The 19,481-nt window shown below is 33.0% G+C and overlaps 1 protein-coding gene across 4 annotated transcripts in view; it reads right to left on the bottom strand.

Moving 5' to 3' along the window:
- LOC118202346 (protein phosphatase 1 regulatory subunit 21-like) overlaps positions 1-19,481 on the bottom strand; it is a 235,139-nt gene that overhangs the window by 122,460 nt on the left and 93,198 nt on the right. For all 4 annotated transcript variants that reach the window (XM_085817028.1, XM_085817025.1, XM_085817026.1 and 1 more), the window contains one exon: positions 11,230-11,324. In XM_085817028.1, coding sequence (XP_085673154.1) covers positions 11,230-11,324 — 95 coding nt within the window. The remainder of the gene's footprint in view (positions 1-11,229; positions 11,325-19,481) is intronic.

Here is a 19,481-nt window from a genome sequence, read left to right as displayed (position 1 = left end):
AGTGATTAATCATCGAAGAAACTCCGATGTATTACACCTGAATTGCGCCAACAGAACAGTGCAAATGTTCATTCGAGTACATTTTTGGTCCAAAGTGAGCAAACGTGGCACCCAATGTGCAGCCAGCTTGTGCCTACCTAAATCTTGGTTCAATATGTGTCAAACACATTCATTTAACACACTCATAGCCTCTGCTATCTCTCTAATCTTGACTCGACAGTTGTTCAGCACCATTTAGTGAATTTTAGCTATGTTTACGTCAGTCGTTGCAGTTTTGGGCTGTCCTGAACATTCATCGTCACCCAAGCTGGTATGGCCATATTTAAATTCAGCTGCCCAAAATTTCACAGTAGTAAACAGGGTTCGTACACATTTCTGCACATGGAAATTAAGTACTTTTACGGACTTTTAAGGACCATTACTGAAAACAATTAAGGACCTATGAGCAAATAGCAAATTAATAAATTCAATTAAAATAGTATTAATAATAAATAATTTACTTATTTTTTAACAATATTGTTAAAAGTCCCTATTAAAATCACAATCTAATAAAATTTCACACTTTAAAATACATGCAATTTATGCCATTGATTCTTAAACGATATTAGGATAATTATACATTAAAAGCTACAAAACATTTATGTCTTGTAGCAACAACACTCAACAAAATATTTATGCATCTTTTTAATTTGAAGCCTTCCCAGACATTTTGGCTTAATATATATCAATTTTCTTCTCTTTAAACATCTTTCCTAACAATTAAAAATCTGTGTGAATATACAAACCAATATTCTGACTAGTTTTTCTGTGTACTTTATCTCCTAAGTTGTCAACCTCTCCACGATATACCTATGAGGGTTTAATTGATCTAGTAAAAGTTAAATAGTCCAAAAACTCCCGACAGACGTGGAGCAAGTTATCGCTATGTCTCAACTACAAAGTCAGACAAACATTTAAATAAGCCTCTTATTTAAAAAGAACTTAAAGGCATGTTCTTATGCTAACCAATTCAATTGCAGTTTGTGGTGATGTAATTAAACAAGAACAATCAAATTCAAACAAAAAAAATGTGGATTAGTGGTCAAAGACTCTACAATTTAATTTTAATTTAAGCTGGCTTAGTAACTTTATTGTCATAACAAATTCAAATGTCAGCAGCCATAATGCGAAGACAAAAAGTTTCAAATTATCAGAGCTGGCAGGAACTAATGCAACGAGCAAGCAGAGATTAAAAACACATTTTTTTGTCTTACACACCAAAAACTCAGTTTAAAAACTGCCTAAGCGATTTGCATTCTGGGGAGGAAATAGAAACAGGAAATTATAGTAAAGGCTGAAATTATAAACAACTGGGTAATTTACATAATAATACCTATACATATATATATATATTTGAAGAATACTTTTCTTTCTCTGTATGTACTCAGTTTCTTTCTTCAACACACTTCCTTTTCATTTTAGAAATTTTGGATTTAATTAAAGACTTCTGTTATTCTAAAAAAATTAAATGCATTTAGAATGTATAGAAAAAGCTGCTAATTTTATTTCTTTAGTAATATGAACATTCAGGAGAAATAGGAAATATATATGGTAAGGGTCAGTTACAGAGCTAGTGTAGCAGAATTTTTAGAATTTAGTGACACACCGAGCAACAAAATGTAGAAATGGCAAAACTTTTAGAATTTAGAGCACGCACTGGAAGCAGAATTTAGAAAGACACTAGTCAGCAAAATTTAGGATCTACAGATATAAGTTTAATATTCCACGTGATTGCACCAGGTGCGAAAATGCCTAGCGTCAGGCCTGGGTATGATGCATTAAGACATATTAGATGAATCTTTTAAATTGCCAGTTTTCAATTTCTTTATTAATAAAAAAATTCCTTTCTATAATGCCTGTCCATGTGATAAGATTAAAAGCATTTTTTAATATTTTTCATACTTGTGTCTAATGAAAAGTAGAGAAAATAAAGGGAAGATAAGCATGTTAAGAAAAAGATTCTAGTATAAGAAGTAAAGCATTCAAATATTATGTTTTCATTGTTCTTCCACATGTTCTCCAAAAAGTAAGAAATTCATTGCAAACTTTCTGCAAAATACATCCATTACGTGTTAATACCATAGAGACATTTTTCATTTTGTCACAATTTTCTAAAATCTTCTGGAATGGTGGGTCTATAAATCTTGCTTTCAAATCCTTCTAAACTTGTTGCAATGTCTAATGTCCAGTTGCAATGTCTAATTTCCGGAAGAAAAATTACGCCTACCAATTTTGTAACAGCAAACAGCCAGAAATATTTTTAAAAAAAAATCAGATGGAAAAAGTGTGAAATTAATTTTATAGAGAATATTCTGAGATTCTGAACACTCTGAGACAATTACATGAGAAAACTCTTTATCATGAGAAAATTAAAAAGAAGATATTTTTAATTAATATGTTATTTTTTAAACATAATTTCAATATATTACCATTATTTTAATGATATTTATCAATGTTAGAATGCTTAAAAATAATCGTCGAAAAATTCCCAAATCATGGAAATTAAAATTTTCTATAGAAATTGATCTTAAAAATCGCCAAAATGTTGATAAGTCGCCAAATTTAGAGCCGTTCAATAAAAGAATTCACATTCCCAAAAGCGAAAAGTTGTTTAAGAGCTCTTCGTTAGAAAAAGTGAAATAATTTCAAAATAATTGTTTCACTTCTTGCTCAGAAACTCGAATATCCCACCATTTATATTAGAAATAGGAACAAATCATAACCCATAAAATTAAGGACCTTCTGGACGATTTTGGTTAAAATTAAGGACTTTTAAGGACCCAAAATCGATTCCAAAAAACTTAAGGACTTTTAAGGACCGTACGGACCCTGCAGTAAATGATGGTGCAAGTCCTTGTACACAGCGTCCAACTCCTCTTTAATCTGTGTAGGCGTATTACCTTTCAAAAACAAGTACCCAATGGCAGCTCGATACTTGATTTTTTCCATTTTTACAAAAAACAGTCACATCAAAAATAACTGTCAAACAAAAACCTCACGTTCAAAATGCCTGAAATTTTGGAAGAATGCCCAAACAAGTTCCCGCACTTTTATTGATTAGTGATACCATCTACATATCAAGGTTGGAAACTTTTCGGACAACCCTGGTAAAATGTGGTCAATGAGAGAAGCTAAATTTGCAAATGTGTGGATATATATACTATTATCCTGCTCAAATGATTTCGCTCATTCTCTCTGATTGTTGTTTCTGTTATTTTGTGGCAAGGCTTTTTCAGCTCCCCACAGTTTTGCTGCCAAAACAGAACGCTGTTTTGTCTGCCCTTCTTATTAGCCAAGAGGCAACAGAAGAAGGTAAAATGAAAAAGAACAAAATGGTCAATAGACACTTTTTTTTTTTTTTGGAAAGAGCAATTCTTGGTTGGCACAATGAGCTTCCTCCGAAATTAAAAAATGGAAACTAAGATTTATTCTTTAATTTCATTCGTAATAAGTATATAAAGTTAAAATAATTACTCTTATATTTTATTTTAATGAATTATTTGCTTAATTAATAGCCATATTTAATAATTTATTCGATTTCATAGGTGAAACAATATGATTATTTATTGTCTCTTGTCAGTGCAAATTTGACCAAAAAAAAAAAAAAAAACTTACACGAGGAAACATCTGACACTGCCTAAGGAGCTTTATGTATGCTTAAAGTAAATAATTTTGTTCCATATATAACTTAGTCAAATACAACTATTTTTTTAAAAAATATATATATATATAAGGCAAGCCATAAGGTATAAATACAGTCAAAAGTTTTTAATACGGACTCGTCGGGACTTCGGCGATTCCAGATTTTTGGTTTTTCCAGATTAGAGATCATCAGTTTAAATGTGGTAAGATGGCATGCAGAAATTATAAAATTAAAAATATGAAACCGTAATTTATGAAATAAAGAGCAATTATGATCTAAAGGGTATCAAAATTTACAAAAAAAAAAAAAAAAAAAAAAAAAAAAAGCTTTATACTTATTTGTTTACTTTATTAAACATTTCTTTCAACACGCCCATTCGTAAAGCATACATTACGCATAGTCAAAATTAGAAAATTGCAACCAGAAAACTATTTGATGTGTATTCGTGATATTTATAACGACGAGGAATTTGATTTAAATCATATCAAAGATGAAGTACATCGAGATGAAATACTACATTTAGTAAGGAATTATAAGCCGAATAAAATAAAAACATCTGCCCTGAAGATAAGGATAGTGCTGACAGATCAACTTCCAGTTCATTGCACGCCGCTACGTCCCCCCACAGAGCAGCGTGAAATTGATAAACATATTTCGGAATGATTAGAGAATCAAAGGATTGTTAGAAAACATTGTTAATTGTTTTGTAGGTTTTACCATTTTTTTGCAGCAATTCCACTTTTTGCTTGAAGAACATCGAAATATGCTTTCGCTTTGTAGATTCCTTTGGTAGCTCCAGAATCGGAAATTCTTTTTGACATAATCGAAAGTTCAAGCTTACTTTTATAAAATTACTCTAACAGTCCGCAAAAAATAATAAGCCGGATCCAATTAGAAGATTAAGGAACTACGCAATCTGCAACATTAACTGAAATAGATAATTAGATAATTTTAGCTTAGCTTATACCATCCGCTACACATTAAGCGCGCATCTGTAAAGGTATTATGCGCGTGCATAAAGGTATTATGTGCATGCGTTGACGCATGCTTGTTTGTAGCAGAAAGTTTGTAGCTTTGAGGTCCGGATTATAGATCATTCCGGATTATGGACGTCCGGATTAAAGACTTTTGACTGTATATGTATAATTGTGCGTGTAGTTAGTTATTCATAAGGTGCAAATTGCTATATGTGTATGTATCTTATTTATCTATTTTGACATTATGACCTCAAACTATTTATGTGTTATCTTGGTTTTCCAACTTTTATTCATTATTATAAGAAACAAAGTGTACATTTACAGAATGACTAAATTCTGGAGAAGAGAGACTGTGAAAGATACTTTTAAAATGAAATAGGCATTTCATTTATAATCTTAAAGGCCAATATAAGCCAACCAACGGATAAATTTAAATAAGAAATAACTTGATTAATATTGACATTTATTAATAATTATTATGCACGAATTTCAGCTATAGTGGTTGGGGTCCTTAATAACTTCATTTTCTCTGTTATATTTAATTATTTAGCACCTGAATTGCTGAAGACAGAAAACATTGTTAATTGTTTTGTAGGTTTTATTGGAATGAGCTAATTCATTTGTTTTGTGGTGTGCTCATGGATTTTGTAATATGTGATATAAATGTGCCAGTTTTTCTTTAAAACGTCTTGAACAATTATCAACTCCTTTGCAAAAATGAACCAAATAATAATCGATTGTTTCAGTTTATTAAATGAAATATTGTCAGCATTTATTATTTTTTATCATTTATGAGCTCATCCATTTCTTAAATTTCCCTGCAGCTGTTCTTCACAATCCTTCTGACTTAATAATTTCTGTAATATTACTTCTGCTGTACTTCAGACTAATTTTCCAAATTTTACATTTATCATTTTTATTTCTAATTCTATTTATGCTAATGTTATTTCAGACGTCTTGCTACTGGAGACTGCTATCAAAACTCCAGATAGGATAATCAACCATTTCCACATTTATTCCAGAGGTGTGCGAAGTAATTGTAGATGTTTTGCAGGAAAAATATCTAAAATTTCCCTCAATCAGTAAAAGAGTGGAAACGACAGACGGCCTCCCACTCCTTGTTTGATCATGAATGTTTATTCTTCTTTGAAAGCTCTTTGTTCTCTCCTCTTTGTTCTTTTATTTATTCTTCTTTCTTTGAAAAATCTCACCCAGTGATGCACTACACCTTCACTCATAATGTTTGGGCTGAATATGACACACAATTCACGACAAATGCCCACCGTTGACAGAATTTTTGACCAAAGAAACCCTATTACTCTTACCTCGCATTTGGGAGAATTTTCAATAGCAGCACACATTTTGTAATGTTATAACAAGTGCATATGCAGCAGTACGACACTCTCACTAGGATAGCATGAAGTTTACTGAATTACAGATTGCTTGATATAACAATGGTTGCACTCTGCCTACTACTACTAATGCTATACCACAACTGAGGTTAGTTTCCGAATTGAAGGGAGGATTAATTATCGATGTTTTAATATCAAATATACATAGGACGGCAAAGAAAGTGCAACTGAACAATATGTAAGTTATCTGAAATGTAAGTTTATCACATGATAAGTTAGTAAGCTAATGGAGAAATGGCATTGAATTGATTCAATGCCCTTTCTCTATTATCTTATCAATACTACTTACTATTACAATAATATACTAAATTCTTACTTATTACTACTTACTATACTATATTCTTACTTATTGATTACTTACTGATTTATTATCTTACTTATTGATAAGTCCAAAAACTAATTATCTCCAGTTATTCACAAACTTACAAAACTAAAACATTTCAAATGCTATTTCTCCCTGAATTTTATTTGGCAGTATTGCAATGCAAATGCATTAGATATGCTGACTGTTTTCAAATAAATTTTCTTTTCATTCAATAAACATGTCATACACATTCATTTGTAATTTAATATTCTTCAAAAATACACTGTTTTATTTCCATGCATTATTTACACTGAAAAAAATTTAAACACATAAATAAAGAGAAAGATAAATTTTAAATGGCTTAAAAGAGTAAACAATACACTTAAACTGTGTTTTCTTTGATTTCACCTCACTGAATATGTTTTCTTTCTTATTATGTGACTTTTATAATGTGATAACATCAAAAAATAATACACATAAATGAAAACAGTTGCTTCAGATACATCTGTATAGCAATATTATAAATCTTTATTTCTACTTTTACTAGTCAAAACAGTCACAATAGGTTGCATGAACTAAACAACTGATTTGGAATAAATAAGATTCTATTGTAGATCATTTAAGCAACATTCAATGAAATTGAAATTTTCTTCTTGTTAATACAAATTTAAAATAAAAATTATTCATATTTTTCAAATAAAATTTAAATAAAATCTTTAAATTTAATGTGCATAAAATCATACCGAGACACTGTTACTCTAATAAACTAGAATGGTTTTTAAATGATCTTCATTTAGGATTTTACATGTTTATTGCTGAACCAAATTCAAATTATGCATGTTTCATAAATTTCAAATACTATATAGTAGGATTAAATATGTATGCTATATATATATATATATTAAAGCATTATATAGTATCCTACATATAACTACATTATATCAGCAGCACAATAATAATGAAATTAAATTGATAACAACAGTCATAACGGTTTTAATCTACAAAATTAAATTTAACAATGGGATTTTTTAAAAAAAGCATTTAAGTAATTCAATATACGCAGGAAACAAGTTACATAAGAATGAGTGTATGTATGTGTGTGTATGTGATTATGGGAAAGCCTCGAGGGCTATCTGCCTAAAGGGAGGGATGCCTTTCGTGGAGGACTTTCTAAGGGAAACTGGCTCGTATACACGTTACACATGGGGAAAACCACGAAAACGCCCATGCAGCCAGCCCGTTCGCGGGATTCGAACCTCGGACCGAACTACCAGTGTTCAGCGACTTTACCGCTCGGCCGCTGGTGGGCCTACATAAGAATGAGATTTTATTAAGATCAAGCACACTAAATAACAAAATAAAAAAGTAAAAAATTTTACTTATCACCATAGTTTGTATCCTCGGCAATCATTTCCTATGCTTTCTGCATGAGATTAAGATTCCTGTTCTCCATACATTTTGTATCCCATATAACAAGATGATTCTGACACTTAAAATTAACACTTCATCTGATAGACACTCCACGCTAGGAAAAAAAAAAAAATGTCGGCTTCAATAGCGAAATCATTTGCAGGATGCCACTTAGTTTCGCTCTGATTGGTTGACGCTTATCCCAAGTCGGCATAAGGTTGAAAACTTCAAATTTCATGCCAAAAGCTCTAAATCAGATTTTGTGATGTAGCAGACTGGTTAACTGACAGTGCAGCTTGGCTTAAACCGCTTAAACAGCCATCTGAACACAGCCTTATGTTGACTTGGATTCCACTGCCATACCTTGTCGTTTACCTCAAACTCATGCTTGGTGGCTTGTGTCATATCTCTTCATCATCCTGTTCCTCGAGATATTGATCCGCTCCCAGGCAAACCTGTGTACCATTTCTAATTAGGCCTGGAGGTTTTGCATGTAATTCTCAGGCTAGGAACGTACATCCAGAGGCCGGCCGACGATCTGGTCACACAGCAGACAGAGATTACGATTTGAGATGGAGAATAGCCTGTACCCTCATAGATGGCACTTTGGTAAGCAAGAAAGAACAGGGGCAGCTTGCTATCCTACTCTCCTTGGTTCTTGGAAACCACGAGTGAGAAGTGGTTCAGGATTGTATACTTAAACCTCGCCACCATGCCATCAGAATGTAAATGTAGCAAGGTCATCTGCATTTTCTTAAATTCCATACATCACAGATTCCCTTGAACACAGCCGAAGTGAAGTTGCTGCCTTGGTCGGAAAGAATCTGGATGGGAATCCCAAATCTGCACACCCAATTCTGTAACAGAACTTCAGCTGTTGTGATCGCCTCTTGGTCTGGAATTGTGTATGCTTTAGGCCACTTTGTAAAATAATCCATTACAACGAGGATGTACTTGTTGCCGTCTGTAGCCCATGGCAAAGGTTGAGTATGTCGAGGGCAATTTGCTCAAAAGATACTCCTATGTTGTATCACTGCAGTCTTCCCCAGCTATGTCCCTTCGGTCCTTTCTTGGATGAGCAAGCATCGCAAGATTGGCACCACTTCTCAACATTGAGTCTTACCAAACTCCAAAAGAAACACTCTTGAACCTTGTCTACAGTCTTCATATAGCTGAAATGCCCTCCTGTTGGGCTGCTGTGTATTTCGTTCAGAACATCAGGTATTTGATTTCGAGGAAGCAGTGGCTGCCATCTCTTATTCCATCATTGCTTTCCCATAATCGATATAAGACTCCATTTTGGAAGTGGAGCGAGTCTCAGAGAGCCCAGTATCTTTTAGTTGTAGGACTGAAGATGGAAAAGTCCTACTACTTGGATTTTGCATGGAATGATTTCATCAACTCTATAATTGGCTTTATGCCAGGATCCACCAATTGATCTTCTCTGATTTTTTTCATCACTCCACGAATCTGGATTGGCTGATGTTGAAGATGTTATTTGCCAGATGCTAGGATTCACCAACTCACACTTAGCTTCGGCTCTTGAGCAATGCCTGCAGTGTTCAGGACAAGGCTTCCTGGATAAAGCATCCGTTTTTCTGTGGGAGGAGCCTTTAGAATGCTTTATCTCGAGAATCATTTATTACTTACAATGATTACATTTGCTCCTGTATCGATGGTAATCTTACAAGGATGCTTATTCAAGTATCCTTCAATGAACAGTCTCTTATCCATTATCTCCACGGCTCATTGAAGAGATCTGGAGACCTTTCAAAGGGACTGCATCTCTGCATTTTAGTTTTCCCTAGTTTGGTTTCACGGGAGCTCTCTCCTGGTCTTTGTTCACATGACAGTTCTTGCGGAGATGTTCAATTTGTAATTCCAGCACTTGTTTTCTTTTCAGGGTTGCTTATATTTGACCTTCTTTACGCCTCACAAATCTTTCTTTTTCTTCTCTCAATTTTGCAACATCAAAATTTGGGTCTTGTATTTGAGCTGCTCTAATTAGGATTTCAATCTTTTGTCATGTGTTGATCCGATTGAACTTCATGGCATAGACCAAAGCGGATTTTTAGACCTTTCAGATCCGCCAATCTAAGAGCCTTCTGAATTTCCGGATCCTTGACTGCATCACGGTCACATTTTCAATGACATCAGGTGAACAGTCCTGATATACTCGATGCGCTAACCTCTCAATGTCAGTGGCCAGTTCTTGAAGGCTTTCCATGATTTTCTACTGGCGAGTTTTCAACTGCAGGCGGCTACAGTCCTTTAAGCATTTTCCCATGAATTTCAATTCCAGTGCATTTGCAAAGGCAATGAAATTTGAAATCTGATCTTCTGATAGCACTCCTAAGCTGTCTGCAGCATTGCCTTGGAGTGATGCAGCCAACTGCGAGGCCTTCCTGTGGGAGTCCCACTTTTTAGTTTACGCCATGATTAAAAATTGGATCTTATATAAACTATATGATGATTTTCCATCGTATGTGCTTGATTTGATTACTGTACGAGAAGAAACTGGGAGAATCTTAAAATCTTCAGGTTCATTCTTCAGCTTCCGGTTTTCTTTCAAAATGTCTACTTCTTTCGTGAACTCAATTTTTCTTCCAATATTTCTTCCACATCTACTGTTTCGGCTCCAGTTTCCTTTAACTTTTCTTTCACTTACTCTTTCATGTCTTTCTTTAATTTAGCTTTGGTTTCTTCTCTAAGCTCCACGATGTCATGTCACTTCTAATCTTGTTTTGCTCCACTTCCATCTGTTGAAAATGTTCTTGCAGCTTTTCTTGTTCAGCTTTTACAGCTGCTAACACGTCCATCAAAGCCCCCACTTCCTCCGCCATGGCTTTCTCTTGTAAGCAGGTCACTGGCATTCCCTCACAAAACCCACTTCTGACAACAATTGTTGCATTCTATTGACTGCCCAGATTAAGGTTAGTGACTCTGACTGCTGTACCAAAGGGCCCAGGTTTGAATCCTGCAGAAGGCATGGATGCAGTTCGTTCACCCCTTCATAGGTGGCAATGGTAGCCCACTTATTAGGTGCCTCCATAATAAATTGACCATCACTTCTGGCCTTAGTAGTGGCCAATGGCTATAAAAGGCTAGAGCTCACCATTGGAAAAAATAAACAGTAAATTCTGTACACAACACTTGGCATAATTTTGTTTCATGCTACTGCCTTTGACACATTTTATGTAGGTCATGTGGCTCAAAAGATCCAAAGTATAAGCTAAAAAAGCATTTCTGGAAATTCCTTAAAGGCAAATAAATTCAATAAATCTGAAATAATCTGAAAACAAGAAGAGCATTTTATTTATCATTTAATCTGAATCCAACCAAAAAATATCTTTCATAACTAAATTTGAAGCATAATGGATATAAAAAAGAAAACAGCAGTCATTAAATCTTACTAAACAATAACACACTCAGAACAGAACTTACATGTATCATTAAACAGCACTCGATCCTTAATAATAGCTCTAGCTTCTTCAAGTTGCAATGTTAAATCTTCCTTAGCAAAGGAATTATCTCTTGCCCTAAAAATTGATTTATATTATGAAAGAAATTTCAAAAACATACATAAACTACACTTAGAAATCTATATTATTTACATAAACAAAAATGATGACAATCAAATTACAAAACTAATAATACATAATCAGAAGTTCCAACTAAATTTATTCATCAAATTCTATAAAATTTGCTCTGACAGTCAAATACTTGAAAATCTGACCAGATACCAAGATTTAATACATATTCAATTCTGCATTAAATTTTTTTTAAAATTAAGAAACACCTAATCCTTGATATATATAGTCTTCAAAATACAATAAAATAAATTGCAAAACTAAGTAAAGATAGATATAAGTAATAAAACAAATTTTAGGAACAGTTTAAATATGTGCTAATTTAGCATTCCTCCCCTTCCCCTGTGAATCAGTATTTATTATTAATTATTTGAAAAGTATTATTTATATTTATTTGTCCTTTTTATATATGAATTATTGATTTAAAAAGACACAAAAAATTTCTAAATCATTAAAAAAGGGGGGAAATGAAGTATTGTACACAATAGATAAAAGACAAAGTGTCAGTTTTATAGAAAGTAATAAAATGCAGATACACCTTATAACTAAATAAAACTTACAGCTCTATTCAAAGAATTAAGCACCATTTCTCAAATTTTTTTCAAGTGGGACTAAACTTTTCCAAAGTGGAGGAAGGGGCAGTTTCCCTTTTGAAAGCAATTTTTTAGCATATACACAGTATACTTACATTTTTAAAATAAAATTAATTAAAACCCGACTAATTTTATATCAGTATCAAATTGTAAAGTTAATAGAATTTAAATTGGTTTTTAACAATAATTCAAAGCTATTAGAGTTTGGATAATCTTTATCTTTTTAACTAGAATTTAAATAAATGTTGGTACTCATAACTACTGAGATGGATGAGACTAGAGATTTTTGCAAAGCTATTCTAGGTTTGGATGTATGCTGGTAAGCTTAAGTCAGAGATCAGTATATATGTCAAACTGACATGGTTTTTGATACTTTGGTTTTAGTTGGTTTTGAAACATTGGTTAGTGATGAAAATCCTTTCACTAATTTTTTTTAGTGTGAAAGTCCTTTTTCACACAAAATGTAGAAGTAAACTTAATTATTATGATTGTTATTTAAATTATTATTTACTATAATTATTATATTTTAAAACAGCATTGTTCAGTTCACTATATTTCATTTTCACTCACAACGAGGTCCAGAAATCAAACATAATTTTGCTTGGAATTTCATCTTTCATGTCATTCAAGAATTAAATTAACTATTCTCTTTCATTCAATGAGTTTGTTATTTTTAATATGGGAATAGGAAGTATCCCAAATTCAAGAATTTTCATTATATTTTTCGAACAGAAAATAAGTTTTAAATTATGCTTTTATATTCTGAGATGCAAACAATGACTAATACTTTTCCAATAAAAAGTGTCATTTTCTATTAAAAAAATATTCTAAGGTTGGAAATGATAAAAAAAACTTTCTCTGTTTTACACAACTAAATCACAAATGAAACTTCCTCTTAAACCTCTTTTAATAATTACCTTTTAGACAGAAACTTAGTTTAGGGAATACATCTGAAAGACTATGCAAATATACTTAGTTACACATCATTAACAAGATGTGATATAAAATCTTCATCAGTTTCATTTAGAAACAGTACGACTTCCTGTCTTAATTATAAGAACTTTGTAAGTACTTCATTCCATGAAAGTAGCAAACTTCAGAATAAAGAAGTTGTTTATGCTCGTTACTCATATCATCACAGAGTAATAAAACTATTCTGCTGTTAAGAGGCTTTGCCTCAATAATAGCGATTATCTTAAGGTGGTCTTCTAACACAGTTTTCAATTTAGATGACATACCTTTAGCCACCAATGTTTCTTCATGAATGAAACACTGAATTCAGGTAGCATCAGGTGCTGCTGCTCTAATTTTTAATTACAATCCCACTTTGCCTAACAATGAGTGCATAACAAGCCATATACAAACAAAAATCTACATAACTTTTTAATTAATTTCATGCATTCAGGAATTTAAAAATTTGCTCTGTTATTATACAACCTGGCAAAGCCTTTTCTCCCATCATCCAAATTTTGGATATCATCATCAAGAAAAATACAAATGAAAAACATTAATGCAGAAACATGCTTTCAATTTTCAGCAGGAAAAGGTGCAGTTTATGGGAACAGAGACATTTCAATATGTCTCCTAAACTATTAAGAAAGTTATAAACAGATAAAAAGAATTTCAGTATTTTGTTGCATTGTGAAGAATTGGCATGGTCTCCAGCTGAAGGTTTTTAGGTGCTGTTTCTTGTTATGCAAATTGTATTTCTTGTTGTTGCACTGACGCAAATTTGTTAGGGTTTTTAAGCGTTTGTTTGGAACTTCAAGGTTGCTGGAAATTACTGGAGTTCCAACGAGACAGAGGTTCTTTGAGATGCATTTCTGAAGCTAGAGGTTTGCCATGTTCTGTTGCCGTTCCTCGGCCAACGTGATGTTTGAAAATCCAATAAAGGGATTCCGCCAACATTATGACTCTGGAGTTATTGAAGTTCTACTAAGGTAATCGCAAGTCTCCTTATGGTCTACTATACATGAAAAATGGAATACACATGGTTTTTGGTCCATCAATTACGGAGTTGCAGTAAAATTAGTGAGTCAGTATATTTCTATATCTTTCTTATTAGATTATGGAATTTACAATACTTAAGATGGAAAAGTATGTAGCTAAAGCTAATTTAACTAAATTAAAAGAGAAAATTACACCAAGTTACGACTCTGCTAATTATGCTCAATTAGAACATTTTAAATCCAGATTAAGTAATGTAATGACTGAAATTTCGGATATTTTTAGTAACATTTTTATAGTTTGTGAAGAAAAAGATATTAACCTGTTCGCAGATACGAACAATAAGATATCCAAGGTACTATTGATGAGTTATTTTTAATGCAAACCAGAGTTAATATTAAGAACGTTAAAGATATCAGTGTGGAAGCTAAATTTTGTGAAATAGCGAGTACGGCCAAAAGTCATTAACCCGGACACCCATAATCCGGACCACAAAGCTACAAACTTTCTGTGCATGCGTCACAGCATAATGAGCTCATGCATGTGCATAGGCGTTTACGCATGTGCGTAATACATTAACCATGCGCATATGCGTGTGCGTATGCATATAATACGTTTACGCATGTGCGTTTAATGTATAACGGACGGTATAAGCTAAGCTAAAATTATCTAATTATCTATTTCAGATTGCGTTGTTCCTTAACCTTCGAATTGGATCCAGGTTATTATTTTCTGCAGACTTTTAGAGCAATTTTATAATAGTAAGCTTGAACTTTCGATTATGTCAAATAGAATTTCCGATGCTGGAGCTGCCAAAGGATCATCTACAAAATGAAAGTATGTTTCGATGTCCATCAAACAAAAAGTGGAATTGCTGCAAAAAATGGATAAAGGCATATCTTTGTTCCTCTAACCATTCCAAAATATGTTTATCAATTTCACGCTGCTCTGCGGGAGAGGGGAACGTCGTGGCGCGCAATGAACTGAAAGTTAATCTGTCAGCACTATCCTTATCTTCAGGGCAGACGTTTTTATTTTATTCCGCTTATAATTCCTTACTAAATGTAGTATTTCATCTCGATGTATTCTGTCTTTGATATGATTTAAATCAAATTCCTCGTCATTATAAATATCACAAGTATACATCAAATAGTTTTCTGGTTGCAATTTTCTAATTTCGACTAAGTGTAATGTATACTTTACGCATGCACGCATTGAAAGAAATGTTTAATAAAGTAAAGAAATAAATATTAAACTTTTTTTTTTTTTTTGTAAATTTTGATACACTTTAGATCGTAATTGCTCTTTATTTCATAAATTACGGTTTCATATTTTTAATTTTATAATTTCTGCATGCCATCTTACCAGATTTAAACTGATGATCTATAATCCGGAAAAATCGATAATTCGGAATCGCCGAAGTCCCGACAAGTCCAGATTAAAGACTTTTGACTGTATTTGTTTACCTAAGCTAACTCTTCCTGTAATTAGGGGTAGAGCTGAGGAATGGTTACCATTTTTTAATTTATTTAAAATGGCAATAGTGGATAATTACAAATTATCAGGTGCACAAAAGCTACAATATTAAAAGGTTCTTTAAAGCTAGATGCATTAAAGCTTTAACTATTTGAGAGAGATACTTGAAATCGCATGGAATTTACTGTGTCAAAGATTTTCATATAAGAGAGAATTACTTTCATAGTTATTAAAGAAAATCTTGTCTATATCAAATTTACAAACTGAAAATGCCAGTCAGTTATTAGCATTAGTAGACACTGTAAGAGAATGTGTAAGTTCATTTGAGAATTTGGGTTTCAAAGTAGAACAGTTCGTGGATACTCTCTTAATGATAATAGTGCAATTTAAAGATTCTTTTACGAGAGAATGGTGGGAAAGAACATTAAAGCATGAGGAAATACGAACCTCTAATGACCTGTTAGAATTTTTAAAATCTCATGACAGAGCTCTGCAAGCATGTAAGCGAGTGGCGGCACACTGGTGTGCCATGAGTAGGATATATGTGTGCCGCAATCAAATACATGTATTTGACATTTTGCAATTTTTTATCATGTATTTAATACACGACAATTTTTTTTCCTTAATAATGTCTATTTTAAATGTTTTTATATAATTCACTGTTGTGTGGTTGTGTGTGTGATTGTAAGTGTGTCAGCATTTGAATTTTTTCGGCACTTCCTTGATAACTAGGAACTCTTTGGTGTGCCACGAAATTCCAGAAAGATTTTTTGTGCGTCGCAGGTGAGAAAAGGTTGCGGAGCACTGATGTAAGCAACAAAGTGTTAAAAAACAAGCTGTGAAAGACAAATTAACCTCATTGGCTTCAGAGATTTGTGTGTACAACTAGTCATTCAGTATAAAAATGTAATAATACGTTTGAATGTTCAGGAGCGTGTTAATTTTGTCAAGAAAAACAATGTCATTCAGTATAAAAATGTAATAATACGTTTGAATGTTCAGGAGCATGTTAATTTTGTCAAGAAAAACAATGTGTGTTTTAATTGTTTAGTTTCAAATCATAAAACTTTCGAGTTTCGAAGTATTCATTAATGTAAGAAGTGCTTTAAAAATCATTACACAGTACTGCATTTCAAAAGAGTTCAAAATGAGGTAAAACCGTGTAAAGGAGTTACGAACAGTTTGAACGAATTATCAGTGATGGCTAAACCCCTTTTCTCCAGGCCAGAATCTCTTACTCAGTTGGCTAAGTCAGGGAAGAATTTCATGAGTTCTAGTCCAGTAATTAAATCTTGCGACTTTAATTTTGAGCATGGAATTTTATTATGCACCACTGTGATTTAAGTGTTAGATTCATCTGGTCAATACCAGTTGTGTAGAGCACTCCCTAGTCCAGGCAGTCGAGCAAGTTTAATTTCAGAAGAATGCATATAGAGACTAGAATTACTGAGGGTTTTTTTTTTTTTTTTTTTTTTTTTATGTTTAGGATCACTGGATATGAAAACTAATGGAATTGTGGAAATAAATTTCATCCCGCATTTTCCAGCGACAGTGTCATTTACAACACCAGTGTTTATCATCAACAGAATTATTGGAAGATTGCCATATTTTACATTAAATAAGAAGTATGTTGAAGATTATAATGATTTAATGTTGGCAGATACAAAATTCTACTAGAGAAGGCCTGTTGATATACTTTTAGGTGTATATAACTCTTTAGAAGGGGGGGAATGATTAAATACGAAGAAGATAAACCACTAGCCTCTCGTTCTGAACTAGGTTGGATTATTTCAGGTAGTGTGAATAATTAATTCAACAGAGATTAATCCCACTATCTGTGTGAATAATATACAAGTGGAAACGAAGCAGTTGCTGTCTAACTTTTGGAAATTAGATACTGTACCCACATTTGATATGTTTACCAAATCGGATATACTTTGCTTGGAATTCTAATGGAATCGGAGAGAGTATGTGACAATTACTTCATCTACATTTACAAGAGAGAAAAGTTGCGTATATACTGTGAAATTGCAATTTGATTCTCCACCTTCTCAGCTGGGAGATTTGAGACAGTTAGCTATGCGTACATTCAAGTCTTTAGAGAATTCACTTATTAAAAAGGCCTCAGATGTATGAACAATATAAGGATTTCAAGATGGAGTACTTTGGGCTGAGACATATGGAAAGAGTGACTCAAAGAGAGATTTTTATTGATTCTACATATTACAACACGCCAAGTTAAAGGAATCAAGTACAGAAGAATTCCAGAAATCCACAAAGCTTGGGACCAGAGGTTGTGCGGATTTTAGGATTTTGCGGATTTCAGGACAGAAAAGATAAAGTATAATATTCGGACTAAAAATGCAAAATGAATAAGGCATATTAGATACATTTAATTAAATTATTATACACATTGTTGCAATAATTTATTATATGCATTAAACTGTTATTACATATATAAATTGATTATATTATTCATTGTATTATATGTACACAGCATCGAGGCTTGCCGATTTCGCCTCATGCAAACATTTCCAGTTTCGGATTCTGGTGTTAGAATCACTGTTGCTGTAAAATTTCAACAGCTTTCCTTCATTTTCCCATATATCATACACAATCGTGTCACAATTCCATACCATTCTGCTATAAATCGAGGAGTAGCACTTGCTTCCACCTTTTGCAGAATTTGCACTTTTTGCATTGCAATGCAACGTGTTTACACTTTTCAACGTTGCAAGCAGTAAAATCACGAGTGCGTTTCTTATCTGTAATTGTATTAAAAAGGGCTGAAATTAAAAATATTCTTAAATTATCCACAGAATATCCGAATAAAAAAAAGGCAGCACTAAACAATCTCCTGAAATAGAATAACAAAGCTCAGAAAATACAACAACGTGAATCGTAAACTTGAACAAAGACTTGAGTGAATCGTCTGCTTTTCTAACTCGATGCAGATTAGAGGGAAAATAACTTATATATTTTATCTTATTTTTTTTAAACTTTTTTATATCAATAATTTGGTATTTCCGTTTTGACTCATTATTATTCGGTAATTATGACGTCATTTATTCGGTAAGTATTTTTTCTTCGATATTTCGTACTCGATGTTGCGGTTTCTGGAACCTATAAATTGAATGTTTATATTCTGAGAGGCAACGCGGATTTCAGGAGTTGGCAGATTTCAGGTCGGCAGATTTTCGATATTTGACTTATTACTAAATTAAGAGTCGTTTTCGAAGCTTCAGCTAAAACATCGTCACAGCCTTTCCATTAAATGACCTTTTGATGATTGGGCCAAGAGTTTAGTAAGAGCTGTTTCCAATTCTACAGTTCAGAACTTATGAAATTGTGGTATGTGCCGATGTAGAGAAGATGTTCAGATAATTTTGTGTCCCCCCAGAAAATACAAATTGGCAAAAAATACTATGGAGGGTATTGAGCATTAATTGGAATACCTCTAGTGATACATTTCATTTTCCAGAATGCATAAATGATAAGGAATTTACCAAGAGGACTATTTTATCAGAGGTAGCCAAAATCTTTGATCCAATGGGATGGTAAGGGCGAACAAAGATATGCACGAAAATATTATTACAAGAGTTGTGGAGTTTACAGCTTGGTTGGGCTGAAATCGTTGATAAAAGAATAAGTAGAAAGTGGAAACGTTTCTACCTAGAATGCCCTTACCATCAAGCTTTCAAATTCTGAGGTATATCTTGAGTACAATAATAGAAATTCATGCCTTTTCTGAAACTTCAGAAAAAGCTTATTGTGCAGCCATTTATCTCAGAACAATCAGCTCCGATTTTTCTGCCAAGGTTAGCCTTCTGACATCAAAAACTGAGTAGTTCCCTTAAAAACCCAGTCTCTTCCAAGACTAGAGTTGTGTACTGCATTACCTTTAGCCAACCTCTTATATGAAGTATTATCCTGCATAGAACTGCAGATTAACAGTATTTATGCATGGACCGACTCATGGGTTTCGTCTGAACCTCACCGTTTGCTACCTTTGTAGCAAAAACCTTTAAGTGTTATGTATGTTTATTTATTCGTTTTTCTACCAGAGCAATACATTTAGAATTAGTTGCAG

The sequence above is a fragment of the Stegodyphus dumicola genome, chromosome 5 (genome assembly GCF_044657685.1).
Source record: "Stegodyphus dumicola isolate Sdum_Otavi_A_Nest chromosome 5, ASM4465768v1".
Classification (NCBI taxonomy): domain Eukaryota; kingdom Metazoa; phylum Arthropoda; class Arachnida; order Araneae; family Eresidae; genus Stegodyphus; species Stegodyphus dumicola.
The sequence above is the reverse complement of the archived record's forward strand: the minus strand, read 5'-3'. Positions and strand labels throughout refer to the sequence as shown.